The sequence below is a fragment of the Plodia interpunctella genome, chromosome 19, assembly GCF_027563975.2.
Source record: "Plodia interpunctella isolate USDA-ARS_2022_Savannah chromosome 19, ilPloInte3.2, whole genome shotgun sequence".
Classification (NCBI taxonomy): Eukaryota; Metazoa; Arthropoda; class Insecta; order Lepidoptera; family Pyralidae; genus Plodia; species Plodia interpunctella.
In genome coordinates, this window is record NC_071312.1 from 1,491,728 (window position 1) to 1,517,247 (window position 25,520).

Here is a 25,520-nt window from a genome sequence, read left to right on the forward strand (position 1 = left end):
ACACAACACAACACAACACAACACAACACAACACAACACAACACAACACAACACAACACAACACAACACAACACAACACAACACAACACAACACAACACAACACAACACAACACAACACAACACAACACAACACAACACAACACAACACAACACAACACAACACAACACAACACAACACAACACAACACAACACAACACAACACAACACAACACAACACAACACAACACAACACAACACAACACAACACAACACAACACAACACAACACAACACAACACAACACAACACAACACAACACAACACAACACAACACAACACAACACAACACAACACAACACAACACAACACAACACAACACAACACAACACAACACAACACAACACAACACAACACAACACAACACAACACAACACAACACAACACAACACAACACAACACAACACAACACAACACAACACAACACAACACAACACAACACAACACAACACAACACAACACAACACAACACAACACAACACAACACAACACAACACAACACAACACAACACAACACAACACAACACAACACAACACAACACAACACAACACAACACAACACAACACAACACAACACAACACAACACAACACAACACAACACAACACAACACAACACAACACAACACAACACAACACAACACAACACAACACAACACAACACAACACAACACAATACAATACAATACAATACAGAAAATGAATAAAAAACAACTGTATCACTTATTTTTAAATGACATAATTTTGTAGTCCGTTTATAAATTTCCACAATATTCTTACAGTTTTAGCGCTAGTTTAACCACTTTCTGATAAAATATCATATTGTTATCTGACAAATAAACTAATCTACTAGATAAATCTTGTGAAATACCTTTTTTTATACATATATACTATAGTATTTTATTTCATACATACTTTTACAGTTTTTTGGGGGTTGACTTTTGAAAAAAAATGTAATCTATGTTTAAACGGAGTTCTTTAACTAAATTTATACAAAATGCCATCAAAATCGGTACAGACAGACATTCGCGTTTAAGTATGGAAGCAGAATGGATTTATTTAAAATTAGAAAACAAAAAATACACACAAACATTACTACATCGATATATCTTATCGATTGTGAGCAAATTGCTATTAAGCCAAAAAATATTAACACTTTTATGTGCTGAGAAAAATAAAATTACGTCCAAGTAAATTAAGTACCTTCAATTTGGGAAGTATGTTAAAAATAGCTGGCAAAGTTTACTACGCATGGGATCTCCAGTGGTCCAAATGAGCCGTCACCCGAACTTGTCTGAGTTATGAGTTACAGGGGGTATAAATATTGAGACGATGCCTGGTATGTTAGAGCCGGTTAGCTGGCTATAAGGCTAGTTCACACAGATTACTGAACTTGCTTCCTGTGAAGGAAAACATCATGAGGAAACCTGCACACACTAATTTAAGCTTTGCCCACTTCCTTCCTCATCCTTTGTGCGTCGGAGCCGAACACTGGTTGACAGTTTTAATTCAGTAGTATGTCAATATCGGTAGGTAGTGGTAAAAGTGATATCAGATACCTTTAGGCGACGTCTAAAATCTGCCACTAGTGTCATCAATAACATATTAGCTAAGAAAGTTGGAAGACTGCGTAACACGTGCGCGTGCTTCTTGTATAGAATCGTAATGAGTATGCGTATTGCAAACGACATTGGTTTATTATTAAGACAAAATCGTCATTGTAGTTTGTAGAACATTTGACGAGATTGATTTATGCAGTATGCGAATGTCGAATGTGTTGCGCTTTCACTAAACCGCTGGACGATTTTGATGAAATTTGGCTGCCAAATTTTGAAACATTGACACCTTTTTTCCATAAATCAATCCCCAATAGACTATATGATGTGCGTGTGGTCTGAGGGCCCACTCCTTGAAATTCTATGAAATTATGCTTTGGATTTAGTGAACATTTCGAAAGAATTGTGAAAGTTGGAATTAGATTTTGTGAAAGCCAAATAACCGAGTTATGAAGTTTTACTAAAGGCCCTCAGTCCTCATAGTGTCGTCTGAGGGCCCGGAGGGGTGAAAGTGTTTACGAAAATCATATCTGTTCCGCTTTCGCAGATTAATTCGTGCAAAGCCGCGGCCAAAAGCTAGTTGTACTATAAATCATGAGTACCGACCTTAACACAACCTAAAAATACAGCTATTAAGATTACAAATGGCGCTTTCTGTCTAACAACGAAACATTTTTCCCTTAGTTTCATGATTAGCCCTTAAACTTTGTACGTAGCTAATGCTCTCTATATAATGAGCGATATTTTTGTTATGTTTTGTACATACTAGCTCTCAGAGGATTACACTGTCGTGAAAATTATAGGATAAAAAATACCACTGAAATGTACCATTTTAAGGTAATTTCTATCATATTCCTGGTCGCATTCAGGGCGCTGACTACGGACTTCTGGGATTCATGTGAGTCCCAGAAGTCCGTAGTCAGCGTAATTTTAAAGCCTACCAGGTTAATGTCAACATCATTGGAAATGTTATTGTTACCTATAAGCTGTCCTTAGGCACCTCATGTGCCATTCTAAATTTTATTAAATTTCATAAAATAAAAATTCGAACACATTTCTTCATTCACATACACTAGCTTTTTCCCGCGGCTTCGCCCGCGTTAATTTCGTAGTAAAATCTCGGTCATTCTTTAGGAAAAATTATGAAGAGTATATTAACCAATTTTCAGCTTTTTATTTTGAAATTTGTATAATTTCTATACAACCTTTTACCCTCCTTTCGAAGGGGTTGAAGGTTAATTTTCAGAAAAATCTGAAACACATATCCATTAATTTGTTGTAAACAACTAAAATCCACATTTTCAAGTCTCTAACTTCAACGGTGTAGAACTTTCGTATAGTTTTTCACCCCTTACACCCCCTTCGGGGTAGAATTTCCAAAAATCCTCTCTTAGTGCCACCTACACTCCCCCGGGAACCTACATGCCAAATTTCAGCTTCCTACACCCAGTAGTTTCGGCTGCACGTTGTCTGTCAGTCAGTAGTAGAGATTTATATATAAATATCATTATCACATATATTATAGAGAAACATAGATATACGTATAGATCATAAATATAACTATCAAAATTATATTATTAATATGACATAAGTTAGTACGATATTAAAACTTCGACCATGCGTAAATATAAGTTTTTGATGAGTTTCTTCTAAGAGGGAAACTTTATACTCGTAAATTGTCATATGATATACCAATTTATATTATATATAAATATATTTGTTTAATATCCTGCGTCTCGGAAAATCTTGTCACGCATTCCCAATGACGTACATCTTTTATATATATATATATTTTTACTGAGAATATCCTCCTAATATTATAATTGTGAATATTTGTGAGGATGTATGTGTGTAAGTATATTGTATGTATGTTTGTTACTCTTTCACACAAAATCTACAGAACCGATTGTTATAATATTTGTTAGGTACACGTGTAGAATATAACCTGTAATAACAGATACTTTTCATTCCGATATTCCCACGGGAGCGAAGAATATAACCTGTAATAACAGATACTTTTCATTCCGATATTCCCACGGGAGCGAAGCCCCGGGTTGCAGCTAGTATAAATATGTAATTATAGCATTGACGTCAGATAGGCGGCCAGTCGTGAAATCACAATTCAACATTGTAAGGTCCATTTTTACACTGACTTCGGGCTTCGCGGCTTATCAGCCACGAATGCAACGCGAGGATGGGAAGAAGATAAAGATTATTGAACATTTCAATTCATAAAAAATTTAAGAAAAATCGTCGCACGTCAAAAGTTTAGAAAAAGCGGACAAAGACTCGCATAGCCATATCTCCTTGAAAAATTGCTTTACAGACGTCGCGAAAATGAAAATATATGAGCAAAACCTTGGGTATAGTATATATCACTTTGGTTCATTCAGTGGCGTAGCTAGGTTAACACAGGCCCTGGTCGAAAAAGGCCCACCCTAACCACGTTGGTTAAGTTTTGTTAATTACGACATATTCTCACAAATGCCAAAAATGTCCGCGGCGTTCCCGGTTTCGTCCGGAGCGCTATTCTTGATTTGGTTACATACCGAAAAAATCTACAGACTTCTACAGACAAAAATCGACTGACAGATCGATGAGATCAGATGAGTAACAATTTCAAAAATACCGTTATATTTTAAATTGGAAATCCTCTGATTCATTTTTCCTTTGACATAAATTTCGAACTTTTTCAAGTCCTTCTATTTCGAACGATTTGGTCGGCGATCGTTAGCTCTAATGCCGAAAGCGTTGAATGGTTTTATAAGTATAATGAATTCGTTATAATAGTGTATTCATATTATTCAGTATATCGCAATTTCAAAATATATAACACTCCAGTTCGCTCCCAACCGTCATCGCAGACATTTATATACAACCGACATTTTATATACACAGAAACAATTCCCCTTATTTTTGGGCACCTATTTTAATAGGGTCACTGGAGCGTGGGGTGCCCTGGGCACGGCGCTGAATACCCTCCGGTAGCTACACCACTCCTATCCAGTCACTCCCACTAACTTGAACGAATGACTGGAACTCTTCACTTATCATAGCAATTAGGGCGAAATTGGACCCTTCAAGGGGAAGTGGAAAAGTGATTTATTTTTAGGCGTGAATTGATTTGTTGCTCTTGTTTTTATGGCGTACAGTCAACAGCACATCGTGTTACCGGCGCGGTAAAAGCGACGAGTTTGCTATGAATTTGGGCAGGTTGATTTGCCGTTGACACTAGCCGTGCCTTTCTTAAACTTATCTTTACATATTATAAGACAAAATCCTCTGCTGCGTCTGTCTGCCTATTTGCGATAAACTCAAAAACGAATGCATGAATGTTCAACGTTCGGTGACTATTGTATTTGAACAGCGATCACTTTCACGGTTCTATTTCCTAAAGAAAGAAACCAGGGCGCAACGATCGATTGACCTCACTATATGAAGAAATCGCAGTGACCTTAGACTTGGCTTCATTCAACCTAAGAGATTTCATTACTTTTAATAGAGAAACAATAGCTTCATTGAGACTTGGCTAACTTTTTACAGGATGTTTTGGGTGGGATGTTTCTTAGGATATTTTTTAGGATTTTAAATTGAAGTGGACATCTGTACTATTATTATAAGAAGCGTCTGTGAGTTTATGAGTTTGTATGTTTGAGGCGGGTAATCTCCGAAACTACTGAACCGATTTCAAAAATTCTTTCACTATTCTAAATTTAGGTATATTATCCAAGATTGTTATAGGCTATAATTTATATCAAAATTTCCACGGGAGCGAAGCCCCGGGTAACATCAAATATTTTATAAACAGGTTCATAGAATGTTTATAACAGAAATATCCTTAGAAATAGCTAGTTAACGTTAAACAATGTTCCAGGAACCACCTCGCTTCCTTCTTCAAGTCGCTCAGACGTTATAATAAGGTTGGCTTCGAAAAATTCCGAAGGAATAATACCCTCGCCGAATTGCGAGAAAAATGGGACGGGATATAATATATCAAAGTTTTGTTGTCGACAAAACGTAAAATGTTTATAAATAAAACGTAAAATATTTTTTTTTTTATCGATAAATATGTACTTGGACATGATTAATTCATTAGAAAATACTAATACAAATTTATTACAACAATCTTTTCCGTTTAATAATAATTTTATTCAAATTAATTTGCTGTTGAACAAAAACCGATTTACAAATATCTTTATCTAAATATCCTTTAAATAAATTTAATGTCTGTGATCAAAATACGTAAAAGGAAAAAGGCACTTCTCCTAAATTGATCCAACATGTCACTTTCAAATTTCGTATGCATTAACCAACATAAATTCAAACCTGAAATTGTTATTTCACCATTCCGCGCGGCCAAAACAATCGAATCCAATTGGAAAATCGAATTATCGACAGTGTACAATGTCCCAACACTAGCGTATTATCCCAATCGAGGTGCATTTACGTTGGGCTCGTTAAAATTTATAACTTTCACAAAATTTTCGGTCGACACCGAGGGGTATCGATACTGAAAACAAATTTATATTCGAGTGGTGAAACTAACTTAATAGATTGATGAATTCAGCCTTGGAGTTGCCATGGCTTATTCTGATCAATAGGGTGTTTCCCTCTTTATTGAATTTATTATATTGTTTCGGTCCGAGGAAGCTAGAAAAATATCATACCATAAAATATCACTGTGCCACTAGAAAATTAGAAAGTATATGTGTAATGTAAAAACTTTTTATTGTTAAGATTCCTTTCATTTTATAGTGAATTGAAATGGGTATAGGGTACTTATAAGTAATATAAACTTATACTAAATAAAATAAACTTATTTAAAACCCGACAGGTACGCTAAAATAAAAAAGTTCGTCAACTGTACTCGGAATAAAATTGAAATCTGTATAAATTTCATCAATGCCAATTTTTATGCATTCATAATTCAAAGCACTATCGACTCGTCCCAGCTTTGCTCAGGTAAAACCACAATTTACTCTCATCTGACAGTGTCCCCGGTTACTTCCGTATCGTCGAAGCCCAGGGTCCACTTTCCTACTTTTACGTCAGCATCCTTGGTTGTCAGATCATTGAAATGCATACTCTTCTTGACTACATCAAGCCAGCATTTCTTGGGTTTACCCCTTATGCCAGGGCCAGGCGGGAGCGGCATAGCCAGATATTTCTTCTCTACGTAATTTGTGTTATTGTTATTACAAACATCTTATTGTAAATACCTGCACTTAAGGACGTAGTTTACTGATTGTCTTACTTAATTATCTTACTGTAAATGTCTACATTTACATGCAAACAAAGAAAATTTAAATACGAAAGAACTTTGTTTTAGGTCGTCCCCAACCTACCCTAACATGGCTCATCAACAACAAGCAGCTCGACGACCACACGATACTGAAGAATGATGGGAAGGTGATCATCAGCAGGATCGCTGTGGGCGCAGTGGACAGGAGCTGGCTGAACACAAGCATCAGGTGTCAGGCTACCAACACGCCGCTGCTTAGCCCGAGCGAGAGAGCTGCCAGGGTCGAGATGAGATGTAAGTAGCTTATCGTGATCATCAGCTGGATCGCTATGAGTGTAGTGGATATAGGAGCTGGCTGAAAACAAACATTAGCTACCAAGTTACCTACTAGTCGCTGCTTAGCCCGACCGAGACGGCTGCCAGGATCAACATGAGGTGCATTGTAGCTAAAAGACCTGAACATCAAGATCTTCTTTGAGTCGCTAATGTTAAAGTATTATAAGAAAATCTTCTCAGAATGCGGAATAAGGCAAAGGAACTTCCACTACTGTCTTTTTCGATAACTAGAAGAGTAGGACCCTGGCATCGAAGAACAAGATCCCCTTGATACTTTAAGGTTTAGTACGAAAAGAGAACAAAATTACAGAGAGCAGAGGGGTTAGTGCAGATTAGCATTTCACTTCTCACTATCGAATCGGTTCGAAGTGAGACGCAGCGAACCAATCACATTGCAGTGTGGTTGTCGTTGCGTCACAATGGCACAATGTGATTGGTTCGCTGTGGCTTTAGTTATAATTCAATTATAGCTAAATATTTATTATCATTCTATTCACTTATTTTACCTACGCTTTTGGGATACTCATAATTTTGATAGAGAGATTGACCTTTCTTTAAATTTATGAAAAGCAATTTGAACTTGGAATTTTTCACTTTAACGATATAGTATAATTATTGCAGTACGCCCCACATCAGTGATGATCACGAACAAGCCAGTCAAGATGTCTGCTGATGTGGAAACTACCTTGATCTGCGTATCCCACGGGAGTAGACCACCAGCTCAGATCACGTGGTACAGGGAGAACAGAGTTTATACCAGGGGAAAGGTTCGTATAAATAATAATAACTAAATATGCACAGACGTCAGACTCATAGACAATATTGTCTATAGTCCGAAAAAGATCAATGGAACTTAAATATTAATATTTACTTTCCCCAACACCAATTCCGTTGCCCTATTGATAACGTGAAAGATACACACTATTCATGTATACAGGAGGATTGGCGTATATCCCAAACATTCTAATATATAGATCACTTTTTATTTCAAATATAATAAGTCTTTATGTCATATTAATAAAAAATAAATATACATAGACTAAAATTGCAAATACCATATACTTAGTTTACAGCCTTGTCTTCCAGTTTATTCCATATAGTATGTACCTAGGTGATTTAAATCCAGTCTCAAATGTATTCCTGGGTAAATTGATGCCAAGGTGAACAAAGGATTCTGCAAAATCCAATCAATACTCATACAAACTGCGCGATCTTCATGCATTCGCGTCGGCGATAATTTGGAGCCTACACGTACGTTTTCTGCCAACAGGACAACATATTCACGAACGAGACGACCACAATAAGTCGTCTAACGATGCTTCCCCAGCCAGAAGATGATGGAGCCATGATACGTTGCCGAGCCGACAACCCAGTGCTGTCTGTTGCGTTGGAGGACGCCTTAAGGATGACTGTAGTTTGTAAGTAGACTATCTCATCTCTGCATGAGGGGTTGTTCGGGGTTGTGAAGCCGCGAAGCCCGTGATCAGCATAAAAAACATGGGGCATGACAGGAGATCTATATTAGCAATAGGTGACATTATGATATTTCAAAGTAATAGTGATTTAAAATTAATTATCGTAATTTTTATAGCGTTAGAGATTTATAAACTAACACCGCCATCTATCGGCTACCGGGTACAACTTTATTATTCAAGTCGACATTCGAATTTGTAATGAAGCTATTGTTTATATAAATTTTAACAGAGTGACTTCATGAACACCTTTATAAGTTGTAAACGAAAGTCCTCTACATACTGAATTAGTTTATAAACATGAAATCAATCAGGTTAAAAAAAAAAAAACTATTGCATATAAAACCGCTGTGGTCATCGAAAATTCCATCTCCAATTTGGACGCAAATTAGTCCCAAAACGCTGCAACAACTATTTCACTACTGCTTTTATGGATTTATTGCTCGCATATTGGTTACGCAACGTCAATCATATTTGTGCTGGCTCAGTAATATTCTAGTAGTTAATAGGGATTCGGTTCATAATGTCCGATCATCAAAATGTCCAATGTTGTAAAAATGCCGCATAAGTCTAAACGTTTGAGTGCCCAATTGCCAAAATAGTACCAATCACCATAGATTTTTTCTGAAAATCGGATCAAAATGGTACTGCTGCTTTGGTCAATTTCAAAATGATAACTGTTTGGAAAATGCGCAACTGAGTTCAAAAGATTAGCTACTACATAACAGTAAAAGAATATCAATATTTTAGTTTCATCTTACTTTACTTTTAATAATTTCTGTAAGTTTTGTTGTTTTTGTAATTACGTACGTTCATAAATATTTTAAGTTGAATTAGGAAATTACTAAGTATTCTTGGAGTTTAGACATTGAAATATTGGACATTTTAATAATTGGACATTTTGAAACTAAACCGTTGATAATTGTTGGAAATTCAGCAATTTGCGCGCTCCGTTATGTCAATCCGTTGACATTGAAGTTCGTATACCAAGTAATTTGATAGCTTTAGTTCGCTGGTATTTAGACTTAGAAATTCACTTGTCATAGCTAAAATTGTGAGAAGCGGAATTGAAGCAAATTCCGAGAAATTATGTTATATCCAGGTTCGAATATCATTTGTGGCGCATACTTTTTTAACAATCTGACTCTAGTATACGTATGATTGATGCGCTTCATAAACAATATTTCTCTCTATATGCATCACCTTCTATCACGTCAGGTCCACATTGTTAGACTCGTCCAAACGCTCGATACTTTAATAAATGATACACGGCGCCACGATTGAGTGAAAAAAGCTATGTTTGTTCGACAGCTACCTGATATGTGTTTATGGTGATGTCTTCTTAATAAAAATTGTTTCAAAATTTTAGGTTTTTATTATTTTTTAGAAAAGCAGAGGCCGCGTCGTATAGGGAGATGAAATCGATGGCTGAGGACAGAATTAGATGGAAAATGCTCCACCGACAAAAAAACAAAGTTCTTAAATTAATTGATGTTTATTTTTTTAAATAGACATTCCAACCAACTTTAAATCTTCATATGATGATCCAGCTGCATTGTTATTAGTCTCTCATTATTACAATTTTATCTAGACCATATAATTTTTTACAGGGTTTTCTGACCTTGTCATCCTTCCTATTGTAATGACCGATACATATTAATGTATGATTCAATGTTTCTGACCGAGCGAGGTCTATTAAACCAACTTGGGGCAAAAATAAATTTTTTGTATGTACGCAAGTTTGTAACGCGTAAACTTTCGAACCGTTGGTCTGATTTTGATGAAATTTAAAAGGTGTGTAGGATCTGTCAATAGAATTTTCAAGATCGTCAATACAATTTGGTAAAGATGTATTGTGTTCGCGAAGTTTAAGCTCGCAGCGAATAACTATATTTACCCTTCAAGCCTTCATCTTATGTGTTTGTCCAAAGACAAGCCGGTGCTGACCATGTCACTGGGCAGCACGCTCAACCCCAACGACATAAAGGAAGGGGATGACGTGTACTTCGAGTGCAATATTAAAGCGAACCCCAAGGAACATCGAATCTCCTGGTATCATAACGTGAGTGAGTCCCAGAACACTATATATTATTGTTATAAAAATACTATACAGAAAATAATGTACAGTCAACGGCACATTAAGTTACCCTGCATGAACTTCTATGGCGCGGTAATAGCGGCGAGATTGCAATGAATTTGGGTAGGTTGATATGCTGTTGACTATACGTCGGCGTAAGACGTAAAGAGATGAAATAATTTTATAAAACTCATGACAACATGATATTTATGCCTACTTCGCTTTCATGAAAAATAGATATCGTATGTGGCGACTAGGCAACTGAGAAGCAATAGCATTCCCAAGGAGAGTTGACTGTCATGGCTAGACCGCTGATTTTGACGAAATTTGGTACATACGATATATATGCTTATAGTTGAAGTACCCGTTCAAACATAGGCTACTTTATTTCAAAAATCAATCCCCAAATACGAAATAAAAATGTGGGGGTGAAAGTTTGTACGAAAATAATGTTGAAAGGAACCATAAGACCAAAGACGACTTGATTGGTTTTCACACAAAAATATTGGTCCTAGAAATTTGTAATCTAGCTTGGGTACAGAATATAATTATTGCGCTGTCAGAAGTGAATATTCTACGCTGACGAAGTCGCGGGTGAACAGCTAATTTCTGAAGAAATCAGTTGTTCAAACATGAGTTTTGTATACCAATCTGACTCACGTATAGTTATTTTTTTATTTGCTTCCGGTGAAGGAAAACATCGTGAGGAAACCTGCGCACTGGTTGATTATTAACTTGTGTGTGCAATGGAGAAGGCAATGGCAAACCACTCCATTACTAATGCCAAGAAAGATGTTGTGTGTCTTTAATTCCACGTAACGACCACGACACTCAGCCTTGAGGAATACGACTATAAAGAAGAAGAAATCACTTTAACTTATTCGTACCTTCTCCAGGACATCCAAGTGAGCCAGAACATGTCATCGGGTATCTTCATCAGCACCAAGTCGCTGGTCCTCCAGAGGGTCGCCAGAAGAGACGGAGGACTGTACACATGCAAAGCTGCCAACCAGATGGGCGAATCGAGTAGTCAGACAGTCTACCTCAGGGTTCAATGTAATTACGGGATAGGCTTTCTTTTATCATCACCCTAAAGGCAAAAACCAAGGAAACTATTTAGACAAATTGTTGAGAAAGGAATTGGGATAAAAAACGGTTTGCACCCCGGGAGTGCCGGCAGAACTGGAAACTTGAATATTAACGTTGTGCATTTCTGCGTCTTACGTATTTTCGATACATGAAACAATTCGATTCATGCCATGTGTAATTGTTAGCGTACGCTATGAATTACTGTAGTATTCTAATAAGTTTTCTTTCTTCAGTAACTCATGGTAGACATAAGTTTAACATTTATTACCCATCACAAAAACTGCAAAACGCCGCTAAAGAAATTTTTCCCTTCAAAAATGTACAGTTTGGGAAAATAGACCAAATATTCAAAATAGACTAAACGGGCAAGAAGAGTAATCATTCCAGACGGATAGACGATGGACGAGTGTCACCAAATGAGACCTAGAATATTTCCATACAACTTCCCCACCCAATATGTCAAAGTGACAGATTGGGCCGGGCACGTATTGAAGGTCAAAAGATGTCAGCGTTGTCTGTCTCATTTATTTCTAATACATACATATCGTTCTTGTATGAGTGACTTTCTCTGTCTACACTGTTAGGTAATATGTATAAGGGCGTTCAAAAATTAGGCTACACAAGCCACAAACGAGCACACTAGTACGCACAACATATTTGAAGTTTCGTTTCAAGTCGCCATGATCAAAATAAGAAAAAAATAAAAAATCCTAATTCATATATTAAAGTATGTTTCAACTACCAGATGCCCCAGTGTGCGCGCAGCCTACGCCATTACTGATCGGCGCAAGATTAGACGAACCGCTGCGCGTGCGCTGCACGGTGAGCGCGGATCCCGCTGACGTCACCTTTTATTGGCAGTTCAACAACAGCGGCGAGAGTTTCCAGGTTTCTCCTGCCAGATACGGTAAGAAATAAATTCAAATCTCTTTCTATCTCTCATTTTCCAAGGTTGTGACGCTGCAAAGCTGAAGGTCAGCGTCAGTATAAAATACAAAATTCTTGTCCCGGCTTCGTTCGGGTAAAATATAATAAAGTATACAACTAAATCTTCCTCAATCACACATCTATTAATGAAAACCACATGAAAATCCATGTAATAGTTTTCCGAGTTTATCGCGAACAGACAGACAGACGCGGCAGGGGACTTTGTAAGAGTAAGGAAGGTAAGGTGATAACGGGACGCAAAATACACAACCCATATGAAGTCTTCGCTAATATTATAAATGCGAAAGTAAATTTGTTTTTATGTGAATCTTTCATCCCGGAAAAATAACTATTCTCGCGGGAAATTTACGCAGGCGAAGCCACGGTTAAGTTATTTTAATATAAAACTTTATTGGCGTACTGTTGGTTTATCCATAAGGAAACCCTGATGATGATTGGGTTAGATTTTATATAGACAAACTTATGATGTCTTAGACATTTAAGTAAGCTCGTGTGTTTGCATCAAGAAGAGTAAGCACAGGACTGTAATACAGGCCTAGCCTTCTCCAGGCTCCATTCTCCTGTATTAATTACAGTTATTCATACTTATTGTACCAACTGGAGAAAATAAATTTTACTTACGTCAGCCTTTGTTCCCAGTGTCCACTGGTGGTACAGCGAGCGAGTTGAGGTACCGTGCTGCGAGTGAGAGAGACTACGGCGCACTACTCTGCAGGGCTACCAACACTGTGGGCAGACAGAAACGACCATGCGTCTTTCAAATAGTACCGGCTGGTGAGAATTATTCCTTTTTCTTGTCACGCTCGTAACCCTTGAAGCGCGGAGTGTGCCTCCGCCCTAGAGTAGGACCACTCCATATCCTCCCGTGGGTGTCGTACGAGGCGTCCGAGGGAAACACAGCCTAGGCTGCTGAATGGCAACAATATAATTCCCAAGGAGAGTTGACTATATATTGTTTGAGTTACGTCAAGCAGGTTGTAAAATCACACACAATTTTAAGGTTCTTTTTTACGCTAACCGGGCTTCGCGGCTTCACAACCCCAAACGAAGCCTGGAACATGCAGACGAGATAGATTCTAACCCTTAAAGCGATGGCAAGACACCCGCTGGTGAACCGAAAGGTCCCACGTTTGGATCCTACTGGTGCCCCGTGAATTTGCGTAAACCAATCTCACTCATGTGTAGATCTCATAGGCGACCTGTTATGAAGGTGAAGGAAAACATCGTGAGGAAACCTGCACACTAGTTGACTATTTAGTATATTAGTGTGTTGTGTATGCGACTTCTTGTATATTAGTGTGTTGTGTATGCGACTTCTTCTTCTATATGGCGATAGGTAGTCGTAAAAGTCATGTCGTATACCTTTAGGCGACATGAATGAAATCTGACACCAGTGTTAGATAACAATATCACACTCTATAAAAAAATAAGCCCTTAAACGCACACGTACCTGTTAAACTTCGCTCGGTGACCACAGGTCGCTGTAACACGACCCGTAGCGTCCAGAGTGTACGCGTTTAATACACGTATTAAGCAATCCCAACTATATCCCTATCCCAACTTCCTAACGTTACAATTAAGAATATTATAAATGCGAAAGTTAAGTTTGTTTGTTTGTTACCTCTACTGGGCCAATGGTTATGAAATTTGGTACACGGGTAGAAAATAACCTGGAATAGCGCATCGAGTACTTTTTATCTCGAAATCCCCACGGTAGCGAAGTCCCGGGGCGCAGCTAGTTGATAATAAAACACGATAAAAATTTGTGGAAGCTCTTGATTTTTAAATCAAGTCTATTTATAATTATCTAGTCTTCTGTTTCTTTAACTTATATTTTTTAAACATAAACATAATATCAAATAAAAAAAACGCATCCAAATTGGTTCACCGGTTGATTAGCTACGGTGCCACGTACACAGACAGGCAGACACACTTAGCGGTCAAACTTATAACACCCTTCTTTTTGCGACGGAGGTTAATAAGAAAGTTTGAGCTCCGTTACAGCGAAATTTTTTTTCCAACAACATGTTAAGTTTTTTTTTTTTTTACCGGGTGCGAAATATCATGACAGGGGCAAATTAACCGCGCCAAAGTGATTAAAAGCCAGTAATTTCCTGTTGGCCTAGAACTGAAATATGATAAGAGCAATGTCCAAAGGTCAAATGCTACAAATGTTCCTTATTACCCTGTAAGTAAAACAGTGCCATTTGAGGTCCATACTTCACTACATAATGTAAAACTAAATCGCTCCCCGCTGTCTGTTTTTTGTGCTTAGATTATGTTTTTTATAGATATAGTGATTCTGTGTTGTGACGACAAATCCTACGTACAATGTACTCATTATATTGAGAACAATAATCTATATAATGTACCTAGATACACAACCTTGTTTATTCAGTTATAAAGATATCGATCCTATTACCAACTAGTTGTGTTATTGTGAATACGTCATATTACATCATAATTCAAAAGGTAGGTATAGGTGTGTAATTTATTATGATTTTTTTATAAATTTATTTATTTCATTCGGTTTAGGCGTAAGTCTGTATGTCATGCTTTCATGGTTGGGCCGATTTTAACAAATTTTGTAATAGATATATTTAATGACATAGAGCGCGACCGGATCTGCGGGTAACAGCTAGTAATTTATAACCGCACAACTGCGAATACCGCAAGACTCGCCCATCACGACGCCACCGTCGTTAATCAATCGCGAATTTGAATCCCAGATACAAAGCAAACAACTTGCTGTAATAATGAGTACACTTTACACGCAACTAGTGATGTAGTTAACACACGAGTATGTGATGTCGATATTTGCGATTGCCCAACTGTCGATAACATGCGGCTTAGGTACGTCGGTGTTCAATTTTGAAATCCTTCAAATAGCAGCAATCGAGCAATAATAGAATTTCTTACAATTTAAGAGTTGTACCTATTGCCGATAGGCTATTCATATTCTTAATAATTCATATCCTTTATTATCGAGTGTGTTCTTACTAACGCTGGTGTCAGAATTTATTTAAATCGTTTAAAGACATGACTTTTACTACCTACCAACATCTTGTGAGCACCTAGTTGCATATGAACTAGTCAGCTAAACTTTCAACAAATATGCAAATTTCCTCAGAATATTTTCCTTCACCGGAATGAAGTGATGGTCTATGAAAAATACTATACTTATATATGAATCAGATCAGAGTCAACTCACAAACAAATTAGAACCTGGGGCCTTTCGATCACAAATGGACGACCTTAACCATTGGACTCTAACAACATAATTATTATGCATTGTCAGTCATTTTGTCTTAAACTTTAAAAAAATCTTTGAAATCTATGGCGAAATAAAATTAATGTGATACACCATAATTATTACACAAATTAATAAACACGATTTCACAATAAATTTTACCGCTAAATCAGGCGTAAACTTCACAAAGTAATTACTGCTTATCGGGTACATCAATTGCATATTATCGATAAAGATTTATCGATAGCCGGCAGCCCTATTAATTGTCGTTATGTAATCTCGCGAGCAGAATATTTAAAATTAAACTTAATTTTCTGTTGATATTTGTAAACTGATTTAAGTAAAAAAATTAATAAAAGACGCGTGTTTCCAAACGCGTGTTTTAAAATGATAAATTTTCACATAATAGGTATTCTGCAAATTGAGCTGATATAGATCACTTGGTAACATTTTTCCTAATTACGTATGATATCATCATCATCTCATGTGTGAGGTCTCATCATGACGACCTCGGTGGCGCAGTGGTAAAGTTCTTGCCACTGAACCGAGAGGTCCCGGGTTCGATCCCCGGTCGGGTCATGATGGAAAATGATCTTTTTCTGATTGGCCCGGGTCTTGGATGTTTATTTATATATGTATCTATTTATAAAATATAGTATCGTTGAGTTAGTATCCCATAACACAAGTCTCGAACTTACTTTGGGGCTAGCTCAATCTGTGTGATTTGTTCTAATATATTTATTTATTTTATTTTATCTCAGCCACAAGAAGTCCACTTTTGGGCATAGGCCTCTCCCAAAGACGCAAGCTACTTTCAATCTTTCATTCTGTTAGTCTTTGGGAGAACCCTATGTTCTAATTATGTATGTTATCAATTAATCTCACTTTCATCCCGGTCACCTGGTGGTGACCTGCCTTGGTCTACCGGTTCAACCGATTGCGAACTCAGTATGACCGGTGCAGGGACAGTCTAACCAGATGGGGTTTCATAGACAATTCGCTAAACTTCTGCGAGTGTGGCGTCTCACCGCAAACTATGAACTATATCTTGCCCCCAGTGCCCTAACTCATTATGGTAAAGTTACCGAACTTAGCTGTGTGTACCCCGGAAGGCATAAAGACGTAATCCTGTATCTACTATGTATGTATGTCTCACTGCTAGGTAAAATCCTCCCTACCTTTTTTCGACTAAGGGATAAACTGATCGTGCCGGTGAAAAATCATAGGTAAAATCATAGCTCTTTGGGGAGTCACAGCCGAAGATTAAGCTGACGTAAGAGATAGAAGTGAGACAATTTATTAATTCATAGCATAACATTTTCGTAATATATAATTTTTACTTGAAATTGCTATCCAATCCAATCAAAAAAGCAAGACAGAATTTCGCAGAAAATTACAACAGGCATTGACTGTAAAATTAGTAATTTTCGCGTTTTACTCCAAAGCATTTTTATGCCCTGTTTTATGGAGACAACTGTACGTGCCAAGAGTTAAAGGACACTAAGTGATTACAGAAATTTTTAGTGATTATATCTATCTACATAATCACTCTAATCTCAGCTTTCCCGGTTGCCACCGCAGCCATAGAACGTCGGCATCCATGGTCCGTCCTTCCACTGTAATTTTACTATAAAATTTAACGATTTCATGAAGTCTGAACTCATAAATAAAAATCTAGGTACTTCAAACTTGTACTATATCGACGAACTAAAAAAAAAAAAAAACTAAATAAAGTTAGGAATGTCTTCACTACACCTATAAAAACGGGTCGTACTTTCAAAAACCAAATGGGTTAAGTAAGAAAGTAAGTTGCTCAAGTTAGCTCGTTACCGTTCCATATTGGTACGATTTTCCTACCAACTTCTGTCGTATTTTACTACCAGCTTTCCGATAGAACCATGAGTAAATATACGGCACAGAGTCCAGTTTCAAAGAAATGTTTATGAATATATACAGAAACGGTGGTGATGTAAAGCTTTTAAGATGTCGAATTGTATTTCCGATTGTACAAAAAAAAACTATGTCAAGACAAACCTTAAAAAATTGTAACCATTATTGTATTACCTATTTCAACATAAAAGTTTCCGGTTCAATTTTAATTGATTTTAATCTACAACGACGACTGTGCCTATCTATAAAACCTATCCTCATGACGACCATATTTACTCAGTGTCCAATCTCCAGCGTTGAAATCTGGAATGTTTTAATTAAGAAAATTATCAATTTACACATTGATTTAGACGATCGTGTCCCCGTATCTGATTCGGTATCAGATGAATTTTGATTAATATCGAGCCACGACTCGAGTTGTGGTAATTTTGGTCTTAATTTAATTTTGAAGCGCACGGAGTAGTGAATTAGTTTTAGTTCTCTATTGGAATTTGAAATAGTAAAATTGTGTTTTTTCGGTTGTTTAAATATTAGATTAAATTCAATTCTCTGAGCTACTAGTTCATGCTTTACTCTATAACTTAATTGAAATATGTCTAGTGGGTGGTGGTCGTGGTGTAATGGTTAAGACGCCCGCCTGTGTATCGAAAGGTCCAAGGTAAAAAATTAGAAAACATTACTATTTGCACTTTTTATTGGTAAATAAACAAAATAAAAATAAAAAAATAGCGCCGATAAAGAAAGTTCTTGTGTGTATTTCATCCCACGTAAAGACCACGACCTTCAGTCGTGAAGAAATACGACTATGAAGAAGTATATAGTGTGTTTTACGTAAAAGAGTAACAGGAAGGCATCCAAACATCCTGGTTATTCTAAACAAAATACTGTATATATTAATAAGATAGATTGTGACCAGTCACAGTCTATCCCATTAGACTTCATGTGCTCTTTGTACAATATAGGTATTATATATATACAAACAAGACAATAAAACTGGTCTATTTTACCACCAGCCCGCCCCTCACCCCCTCGCAACTGCACCACCGCGCGCGTCGTCCGTCACAGCGAAGCTTACCTCACGGTGCGGTGTACAGCTGGTTATGATGGTGGGTTGAGTCAGCACTTCACACTGGACGCTCTCGGAGACACTAGCAGGGTGCTCGTCAACAGTTCCGCTGGATATCTTGGTAAGTAGACCTCATTAACAACCCTTTGTCAGGTACTTGCAACATCAGAATGAAGCTGTATTATGTTGTGGTTTCTTAAGCGTGTTGTCGCGATGTTGTCGTGTATGGCCAACACTTCGTAGTACGATGAATTCACAGACCATTTAGTATGATTTCTTACTATATCTATCATCTTCCAATGAAAAGTATATCATGTTTCATTACTTAACTTCATTTTGACTGTTTCTGCTGGAAGCGCACGTTGCGTGTTTTCATTATTATGCCAGCAGAGTGTAGACACTGTCGCCGAACTTAGACACGTGCCGACGCGAAAGCGTGAGCAATACATAGTTAGTGTGAGTGCTTTTATCTATCGCAATGCAAAACCAGCAATGTATATCGAATTCGCAACGTTTGGCAAACTGTTCGACGACAGTGTGGAGCCGGCTTTAAATATTTATACGTACCGCATATTGGTAGCAGTATTAAAGACTGTCATTTTTTCAGATCTGACAGTATGGTTAAACGTGAGCTGGTCAGTCCTGGAGACGCTGTCGGAGGACGAAATCCTCGCTGTGACAGCCAGGAACAGCAAGGGAGCTTCCGAGCCTGTACTGCTGAGGGAGCTGGTGTTCAGAGATGCTGCTAAACATGTTGGTGAGTGGACGATAACCTTGATATTAACAGCATTAAATATCAATCAAAATTATCGCAATGTACCCATGATGCAAATATTAGTTTAACGTGTATCTTTGTCTGTTTATTTCTTTGTGAAAACTTGGCCGGCTGTTGCTACCGTTAAAAGGTTAATTGGATTGAAAGCTAGAGAGTGAAAATTTCTCTCTCCACAGAGAGCACAGAACATGAAAGCAGCAGGTTTCCAGCAGCCGCAGCCTTGGCCGGTCTAGCAGCTGTCATCACCGCTGCTGGAGCCATCATTGCACTTGTTTTGAGGAGGTAAGGAAGTGCTAGTGATCCAGTGGTGAGACGCCCACCTAGAAACCGAAAGGTCCCATGTACGAAGCCTACACTTGCCATATGAGTTTGTGCCTGTCTGACTAATTTATGTAGTAGATTTAATAGACTTGCTTCCAGTGAAAGAAAATATCGTGAGGAAACCTGCATCCTAGTTGATGATTTTAGCTTATGTAAGAAATGGGAGACGTTGGAAACCACTACATTAATATTGCCCACCTATAACAATCTGTGAAACTTGGCACAAGCACGAACATGATCTGTTAAATTTTCTGAGTCACTTTACTTACAAATACTTACATTTATTTATACATCATCAATTTGAATTAGTAGATAAGGGTTTCTCCACAACTCTGTCTCACACACTATCAGAGAGTCCGCATGCCATAAGGGAAGAGTTGGCATATAGATGACAGACGTTTCCTTAAAACCGTGAAGTCTAATCTAGATTCCTTTTGTAGACGTAACGATAACTCGTCAACCAGCAAAAGGCCGTCACAGAGCGTGGTCCAAGTGGACGCACAAGGCAGGAGGTACCTCATCGCGTATCCAGCGCCTGCCGACAAACTGGAGACCAAGCCTGACATACTCAACCCTAAACCTGGTAAGATGATAACAGACCATTTAGTTCAACATAGCCCTAAGATTAGCTATAGATAAAGTTAGCACAGCAAAGGCAGATAGCGCTCAGAATCAGAATGGCGACTGACAGAACTGGAGTCCAAACTGGACATAGACCAATAGAAAATCATTGAAACAGTCTGTATGTCTGTGACGCTTTCACAACTTAACCGCTGGACAAATTTTGATGAAGTTGGGAATAGATAAATTTAATCAACTTTTGCCCGCGGCTTCGCCAGCGTGGTTTTCCCACGGGAACAGTTATTTTTTCGGGTTGAAAGGTAACGTATGTCCATCTCCACACTTCAAACTACATGTATGCAAAATTTCAAGAATATTGGTCTTGTAGATAATTCCCGAAGAGGTAACGAACAAATAAACAAACAAACTTACTTTCGCAATAATATTCTAACGAATATTATTGCGAAAGTAAGTTTGTTTGGATTCGTATTACTCGAGGTCAAATATAGGCTACTAATAGCTGTAAAATACTATTCGTGTTAGCTACTTATAGTATCCATTTCAAATTTGCCATCGAATTATGTCTTCGACTGTTATTGTTTTGTTCAGACAGCGAGCCTCCTCGCGTGGTCCTGGAGTCAAGTGACAACAAGACCTTCACCATCAGAGAAGCAGGCAAGGAGGGCATATCCTACAACCCTCCCGTCACAGATAATGAAATGGTACGTACCTATATATGAACCAAAATAAAGGTACTTACCTAATCTCATACCCAGGGGCGCGATTCTCACGCAATCGAAGTTTTGCTCCAACTTAATCAATTTTGCATCCAGACTTTGACGGTGATTTTCTGTAAATTTAGAAATTGTGACCAGAGGGGTTAGTGACCCTTCGCCCACTGACCTTCAGAAAAAATGGATAAAACTGATGAGCATGTGTTTATTTGTTAGACAAATTTTAAAAAAGACCCCCGACTTTTAATATTCATTTCGCTACAACTTTTGAACTTCTGAACCGATTTTCATGAAACATGGCTAAGAACACTCGGCATAAATTATCTGTGACACAAAAACGAAAATCGATTCACCCGTTTGAGAGCTACGATGCCACAGAGAGATACACAGACGCGTTAAACTTATAACGGCCCTCTTTTTGCATCGGGGGTTAAAAACATACTCGTATTATCTTTTTTATAAGTAACAGAGCAAATCTTTACTGAAATTTATTTATACTCAAAACTCAACTAATCTGTTCAATTTTCAGGCCTCCATAATGAAATGTGTTGATAACTATTTATTTTATATCAAAAACCTGAAAGTGATATCGAATATTCTCAGTTACTGACCAAACACACGCGTCAAAACTTAATTAATAAAATATAAATAAATATAAATATATTAGGACAAATCACACAGATTAAGCTAGCCCCAAAGTAAGTTCGAGACTTGTGTTATGGGATGTACTAACTCAACGGTACTATATTTTATAACAAATATATGTATATATAGATAAACATCTAAAACCCGGGCCAATCAGAAAAATGAATGAAAAATCATGGCCTGACTGGGGATCGAACCCGGGACCTCTCAGTTCAGAGGCAAGCACTTTACCACTGCGCCACCGAGGTCGTCAGAAAGAAAATATATGAGTAGAATTCGATTGTATTGATTGATTGATTACGACAGCTTTCAGAAAACATATGGCTTCTGTCAGCAATCTTGTGTAGTATTGGATAAATTCGTGGTACATATTTGTACATAAGTAGACTATATTCGGTGAAGAAGCCGTGGTGGTGTAATGGTTAAGACGCCCGCCTGTGGATCGAAAGGTCCCAGGTTCGAATCCTACTCGTGCGACATGTGTTTGTATACAAATCTGACTCGTATAGTAATTTTCATCGACCACCACTTGCTTCCGGTGAAGGAAAACATCGTGAGGAAACCTTGCACACTGGTTGATTATTAACTTGTGTGTGAAACGGAGAAAGCAATGGCAAACCACTCCATTAATAATGCCAAGAATGTTAGAGACTATATTCGATATTCCACTTTTATTTGATTTCATACAATATATAGGTACATTTTAGATACATTTAATCCTGGTAAATTGCTAGATTGTAGTATAACCAAAAACCAAACTACTGGTTCGATTTCAATGAAATTGGATACAAATTAACTCTATCCCAGAAATCTGTAAAAGTCCCAAAGAATATTAAAAACAAAGTAAAAAATATATTAAAATTTTAAAACTTTAAAGAAAATAAATAATGCAAATCCGTTTTATAACATAAGCTGGGAGTATCACCTCCAAGCGGTGAAGGCGATAACGGATTATTTATCCCGAAATTCCCACGGGAACGAAGCCCCGGGGCGCAGCTAGTTTTGTACATAAGTAGACTATATTCTTCAATATTTTCTGAACTCTGCGCCATAAGTTTTTCCGTATATTTCAACAAAGACTACATTCCATATTCCATATTCGTTTCAAAGATCTCACCGATGGATACGCTTGCAACAAACATGTAATATCAAAGAGCATATTTACTCAAACTTTGTTCATTCCCCTTGTATCCCAAGCTTCGACCATCTATGGTGGTAATTTAAGATTTTATATGCCACTAGCTTTCGCCCACAACTTCGTATGTGAGTAAAAATCACGTAGGAATTTCAGGAAATTCCTTCTTAGCATCTAAACACATTAAATTTCAGCTTTCTACGCCCAGTAGTTTAGGCTGTGTTGTCTGTCAGTCAATCAATCAGTAACGCAAGAGTTTTATATTAGTTTATAGAATAACAGAGTTAAGATTTTTATATTCGACACCCATCGTAATAAGTACCTACCTATAGCTTGTTTGACGAGAAAATTTACTTTTTTATTGCATAGTCCATTTCATAATGAGCCTTCACACTACTGTGAAAGTGGATTTTAATTCTATAAATAAATTAGTTAATTTAAACAATAAATAAAGTGTGTGTATAATCAGCTACATTACAATAAATTAAATTAGAATACAATGTCCGAAATTGTGAAATGTAGTTTGGTATACATAGACGATTTGATTGCTTAAATGTTCCTTTTTTGCTTTTGATTTTGATATTGTTGTATAATTTGACATTTCAATGTGTTGCTGATGATGATGTTTGACTATCACAATATGGGGCCAATCGTAGAAGCCAACGGGAACTTTATAAACTTTCAAAATATTTACAGACGGAATGACTAATAGTCTTAAATCAATCGTCGAATATCGAAATAGTTGATCTCTAACTGTGTAAGATATATGTACTCAGATTAGAACCCACCAGCTTAAATGTGAAATATACACAACTTTAATTAATTATAATTAATTATAATAATAACGCATTAACAAAAATAAGACGAAATTCTAATTCATGTTCGCTACCTCGGGTTATTTGTGCGAAACGATTCCAATTCACAAAATGGAAATGTATTAATTTTAATTTGTGCTTCATAAATAATTGAAATTTTCCTTTCAGATGCCGCAGAGATAGCAGAAAGATCTGGACGGTGTAAATACGATATTATTGTAAATTCCCCCATGCCAACAATGTATGTTTAAGTATTCGAATGTACAGTCTGTTTCTTTATAAACGGAAAAATAACCTCAAATGATGTTTTTGAAAATTATGATGATCAAAAATACGACGGATCCTAGGCCGAGAGAGAGAGAGAGAGAGGTGATAAAAAATCCTTTTTTTATTATTATTTGCAGTTAAATTACTCCTAGCATATAATTTCCCTGATAAACTTTTATGTATTAGAGGAAATAAATGAATATGTGACAAATAAAAACAGTCGTCTCACTAGTTTGGTCATACATTTCAAATATAGAACACTTTAGAACATTTCCGAATCATAGAAAAACATATCACTGTATAAATCATACTTACAATTGCTGTCAACGAATTTGTGCGAGCGAGACGAGAATATATACACCGGCCGATTTTTCGACCTCGTTAGAAACATACTATAGGTGACATTCTTCCATATCAGTTAAGAAATGAAATTGAGTGGATATATTTAGTATTTTATTGTTTACTAGCAAATATTCTTTAAAAATTGAAAAAAATACTAAATTTTTTAATGACTTCAATTTAATTTTACTAAATTAATTAACTCGATGTAAAATTATGTAATGTATTACAGAAGAAAAAAAAATCAATATTGGACACTATGTATATCTATAGGCTATGAAAAAATTTAACACCATACAGTTTACATATTTTTTTTAATGAAAGCTTTACAAAAAATATTGCGTCCCATTTTTTTTTAGTGCATAAAAATGTTATATATAATTTAATTAAATGAAAATATATAAATTTTGTTACAATTTCAGATCTATACTGTACATATACTGTTAAATGCCTAAATTATATTATAGAAGACATTAAAAATAATGATAAAGTATAAAAGCTGGAAGCTCAAGCTTTTTCTAAAAGTTTATTTTAAGATTATATCAATAAGGCTACTAACAGGCTACTTTGGCATCAAATTGTTAAATGGTATAATAAATATATATAAAAAGATCGCATACAACACGCCTTAATGACATAATCTAAATGTACTGAAATTTGTATCATAGAAAATAAACATTGTATGATATTTTAATGTAAATTATATTATTAATAAAATAAACGTTGATTCTTTAATGGAAATTTGATTTTGTTTTGTCTTTTACGCTTATTTTTGGCTTCATGGCATCATAGAAGCCAAAACATATGACACAAGCATGACCTAATAGTGCGCCCAAGAGCGGCTCCAGACGAGGGAACTCCTCAATGGTTTACTCGACATGATTTTCCTGAGTCTTGAATGCAATAAGATCTCTCTGATAACAAAAAAAGCTTTACATTACATACTTACACACTTGAGAACTAAATA

General features: G+C 36.7%; 1 protein-coding gene across 2 annotated transcripts in view; it reads left to right on the forward strand.

Moving 5' to 3' along the window:
* The window catches only part of LOC128678336 (hemicentin-2-like), a 118,939-nt gene extending 93,659 nt beyond the window's left edge, over window positions 1-25,280 (forward strand). The window contains exons 7-19 of one of the 2 annotated variants that reach the window (XM_053759797.1): window positions 6,921-7,127; window positions 7,791-7,936; window positions 8,440-8,587; window positions 10,573-10,703; window positions 11,615-11,774; window positions 12,553-12,714; window positions 13,395-13,529; window positions 18,909-19,082; window positions 19,569-19,718; window positions 19,913-20,018; window positions 20,498-20,640; window positions 21,228-21,340; window positions 24,116-25,280. In XM_053759797.1, coding sequence (XP_053615772.1) covers window positions 6,921-7,127; window positions 7,791-7,936; window positions 8,440-8,587; window positions 10,573-10,703; window positions 11,615-11,774; window positions 12,553-12,714; window positions 13,395-13,529; window positions 18,909-19,082; window positions 19,569-19,718; window positions 19,913-20,018; window positions 20,498-20,640; window positions 21,228-21,340; window positions 24,116-24,130 — 1,790 coding nt within the window. In that variant the 3' untranslated portion in view covers window positions 24,131-25,280. The remainder of the gene's footprint in view (window positions 1-6,920; window positions 7,128-7,790; window positions 7,937-8,439; window positions 8,588-10,572; window positions 10,704-11,614; window positions 11,775-12,552; window positions 12,715-13,394; window positions 13,530-18,908; window positions 19,083-19,568; window positions 19,719-19,912; window positions 20,019-20,497; window positions 20,641-21,227; window positions 21,341-24,115) is intronic. The other variant, XM_053759798.1, reaches the window with a different exon arrangement.
* The last annotated feature ends 240 nt before the right edge of the window (window positions 25,281-25,520 follow it).